Source organism: Anabas testudineus, chromosome 8, assembly GCF_900324465.2.
Source record: "Anabas testudineus chromosome 8, fAnaTes1.2, whole genome shotgun sequence".
Lineage (NCBI taxonomy): Eukaryota > Metazoa > Chordata > Actinopteri > Anabantiformes > Anabantidae > Anabas > Anabas testudineus.
The window spans coordinates 11466316-11469274 of NC_046617.1; the positions used below are offsets into that span (position 1 = coordinate 11466316).

The 2959-nt window shown below is 35.0% G+C and overlaps 1 protein-coding gene across 1 annotated transcript; it reads right to left on the minus strand.

Annotated features, from left to right (window-relative positions):
- Positions 1 to 655: 655 nt before the first annotated feature.
- On the minus strand, positions 656 to 2052 carry LOC113156763 (protein PET100 homolog, mitochondrial). Its single transcript, XM_026352068.1, has 4 exons — positions 1932 to 2052; positions 1647 to 1733; positions 1466 to 1498; positions 656 to 1265 (listed from the first exon to the last, which is right to left on the minus strand). Exons 1-4 carry the CDS (start codon positions 1956 to 1958, stop codon positions 1176 to 1178), a joined length of 237 nt encoding a protein of 78 aa, XP_026207853.1. The 5' UTR covers positions 1959 to 2052; the 3' UTR covers positions 656 to 1175.
- Between the last annotated feature and the right edge of the window lie 907 nt (positions 2053 to 2959).

Here is a 2959-nt window from a genome sequence, read left to right on the forward strand (position 1 = left end):
GTAATCGTTTTCAGCACCTTGTTAAATGTATACCACAAAAGATGATGCAGTTCTGAAGGCAAAAGAGGATCTCACCCAGTACTAGAACCTAATAGCAGACAAGTGGCCATTGAGTGTAAATGGCAACCAACGGTGCTCTTTCACTATAAAACCACCCAATTAATACTTGAAACATTTTTTTTTTAAATGACACCATAGTCAAATGTGTGGGAAATAATTTGTTGTTTTTGAAGTTTTGTCTATGGACTTTAAATTAGAGACACTTTCTGCACTGCACCAACTCCTTATTTAGATAGTTATTGCATCTGATGACATTGTTTCTAAGTCGGTATAAATGTATTCCCTTTTGTTTTTTAAATATAGTTATAGTATAAATAGGCTCTAATTGTGTGATATAGTCTCAAGTAATATTAGAATCTGAGTAGATGCTGCAGAATAAACCAAATAACTTCGGTGTAAATTCTTGCGGCAAGGACATAATTCTGTGGTGATGTTCTTGACAAGACTTTATGAAGTCTTGTAACTTGCATTCATTGTAAGGAAAAGCTTATAACGAATGCAAGTCAGAGGAAAATTTCCTACAGTTTTTAAGTGAACTGTGACTTGATGTAAAATGGATTTTCTAGTAAGTAAACACAAAGCATGATGCTAAAGCTCCATGACTTTACAACATAGTAATTATTTACATAGACAATATTTACTGCAACAGGTGGCTCTAATAAATATTGCTTCAAACAAGGTGAATATCAGCTTTGTATTTTATGTTTGAGATCATGTTTTGATATTAAACTTTCTTTGTATTGATCAGTGCCAAAAAAATCTAGTGATACAATGTAACATGCTAAACTTGCAAAAGTCCAGAAGGTGAAGACATTTTACAGGCACTGTGTGTCCCAGAATAAATCATAGTAGTTACATTATATCCAACTGCATATGTAAGTCAAATAATTATAACAATGCAATCACAGCAATTAGACGTCAAATAAACTAAACCAAACAAAGTATAGACATAATAATATAAACACATTGAGCATAATTTATCCCCAGAGAACAGCCAGCACATCATATGTTAAGTCTGATGTGAGTGGCCTTACTCCAGTCTGAAAACAAAACACTGCCAACACTGCTAGATAAAGGTTCACTGGCAGTAATTAGAGGTTTTCAGCAAACGTTTCTCAGTTCTCTGACTCAGCAGAGATCTGTTTTAATATCCGTTGCTCCTTGAGAACACGCATTCGCTCTTTGAAGTCCTCCAACTCTTTCCTCTGAAAATAAATAAAGAAATAACCTTGAACAACCTTTGCAAAAAACGTGGAATGCAGAATAGAAGTTGCTGAAAACGTCGAATTAACATATAGTTTATAGTAGTGAGTTTTTTTGTGTGTAGTTACTTCCATACAACTCGTGATTATTTTTATAGGCAGTACTGACAATAAACACTTTGAGCTCTGTGTGTTAAACTTACTTTCAGTTTGTCGTCTGGGGGGAAGATCTCCCTCTGGATACCAGAAAAGATTAAAAAGTACAGGGAAAGAGACATTTGTTACAAGAAGCACACAAAACCTCAATAAGTTGACTGATCGACTGTAAATGATGGGATAAGAAGCTACAGATATATAAACAGTCAAAAAGAAAACACTACTGACCTTTCTTTTCACTACGTATTCTTCAAAATATTCTGCTTGATTAGAGATCCAGAACATAGCCACCGGAAAGCTCAGATAGAGCATCATCTGCTCAAATCACAAATAAAAGTACACAAATAAGTTATGGTGGAAAACTATCCCATCGTGAATACAGTTAGCTTTATGGTAATTACTAGCTAGATCAAAATATCGGGTTGTTTGCACGATTTTAAACCAATACACAGTAAAACACATAGTTACAGTAAAACATATACTGGACATAGTTTAGGAATATATGCTACTTACTCTAAACACCTCTATTTTAATACCCATTTTCACATCGACTCTAGGTTACAGGGAAGAACGATTATCTAAACCATGTATTTAGAAACACACCAAGACTACTTCCGGGTTCAAGCTTTAAAAGCCATGGCGCATGCGCTGTGATTGTCAGGAATTTGTTTACATATATTTTAAGTTGAAAATCGAAAAACATATGGTAGTCTGTTCCTATACATTTCTAGCCCCGTAGTAACATAAAACGTTAAAATCTTAAAATCTGAAACGTATTTCTGGCGCTGACTTCTGGTATTCAGGGCAGTTGTTATCCGCTAAGGGGCGCTGCAAACCATTGATTTATTTCTGTCCAATCTGTACTAATCAAATTACCAAACAACCCAGATTCCAGCCTACGATTATTAATATAATAAAAGTAATAACACTGTAGGTAGGAACAGTATCTATCAGAACAATTCTTCAACTACAGTGGATTTGCCAAATCTGTTTTAATGAATGTTTCAACTTTCACCCCCATTTTTCATATTTTTCTTTTTTTTTTCTTTGTCCAGAGTTAAATAACATCAAATCTAGCCCCGAAAAGATGTATTCAAATAAATGATGAATGATGAGTGAATCAGTTTCATTTCTCAGTCTATAAAGGAAAATGAGTAAACCAGTTATGGCTAATGTTTTTGGTAACTGTAGTATTTGTAAGTCGTTACCGTGAGCCTAAAAGTACAGCAACAACTACAAATGCTGCTAGTATGTGTAGTGGTGGCTGCTTTTCTGTAGTTTACCATGAAACGCGTTTTTTGTCTGAAACTAATAAATGACTATATATGCCGAAACACCAATTTGACTGAAAATGAATAAATGTATCTATGTCTCTTTCGCACAGTGTAATTCAATTGTTGGCTTATGTCTTCAATAGTTGCTCTGTCCCTAAATTGCCCTAGTATTTGCTCAAAGCTTTTCCAGACATAATAAACTCGTTGGTCGCTGGAGTTGCCGTCCGTGACGCGCACTTTACGTCCTCAGCGAAAGACCAGCGCGTG

Excerpts from the sequence above, each read along its gene's own strand:
- LOC113156763 (XM_026352068.1), bottom strand. The coding sequence starts at position 1,958 with ATGGGTATTAAAATAGAGGTGTTTAGA. Across the intron at positions 1,499-1,646 it reads AATACGTAGTGAAAAGAAAG|AGGGAGATCTTCCCCCCAGA; the intron begins GTCAGTAGTGTT and ends TCTGGTATCCAG. Across the intron at positions 1,266-1,465 it reads CCCCAGACGACAAACTGAAA|AGGAAAGAGTTGGAGGACTT; the intron begins GTAAGTTTAACA and ends ATTTATTTTCAG.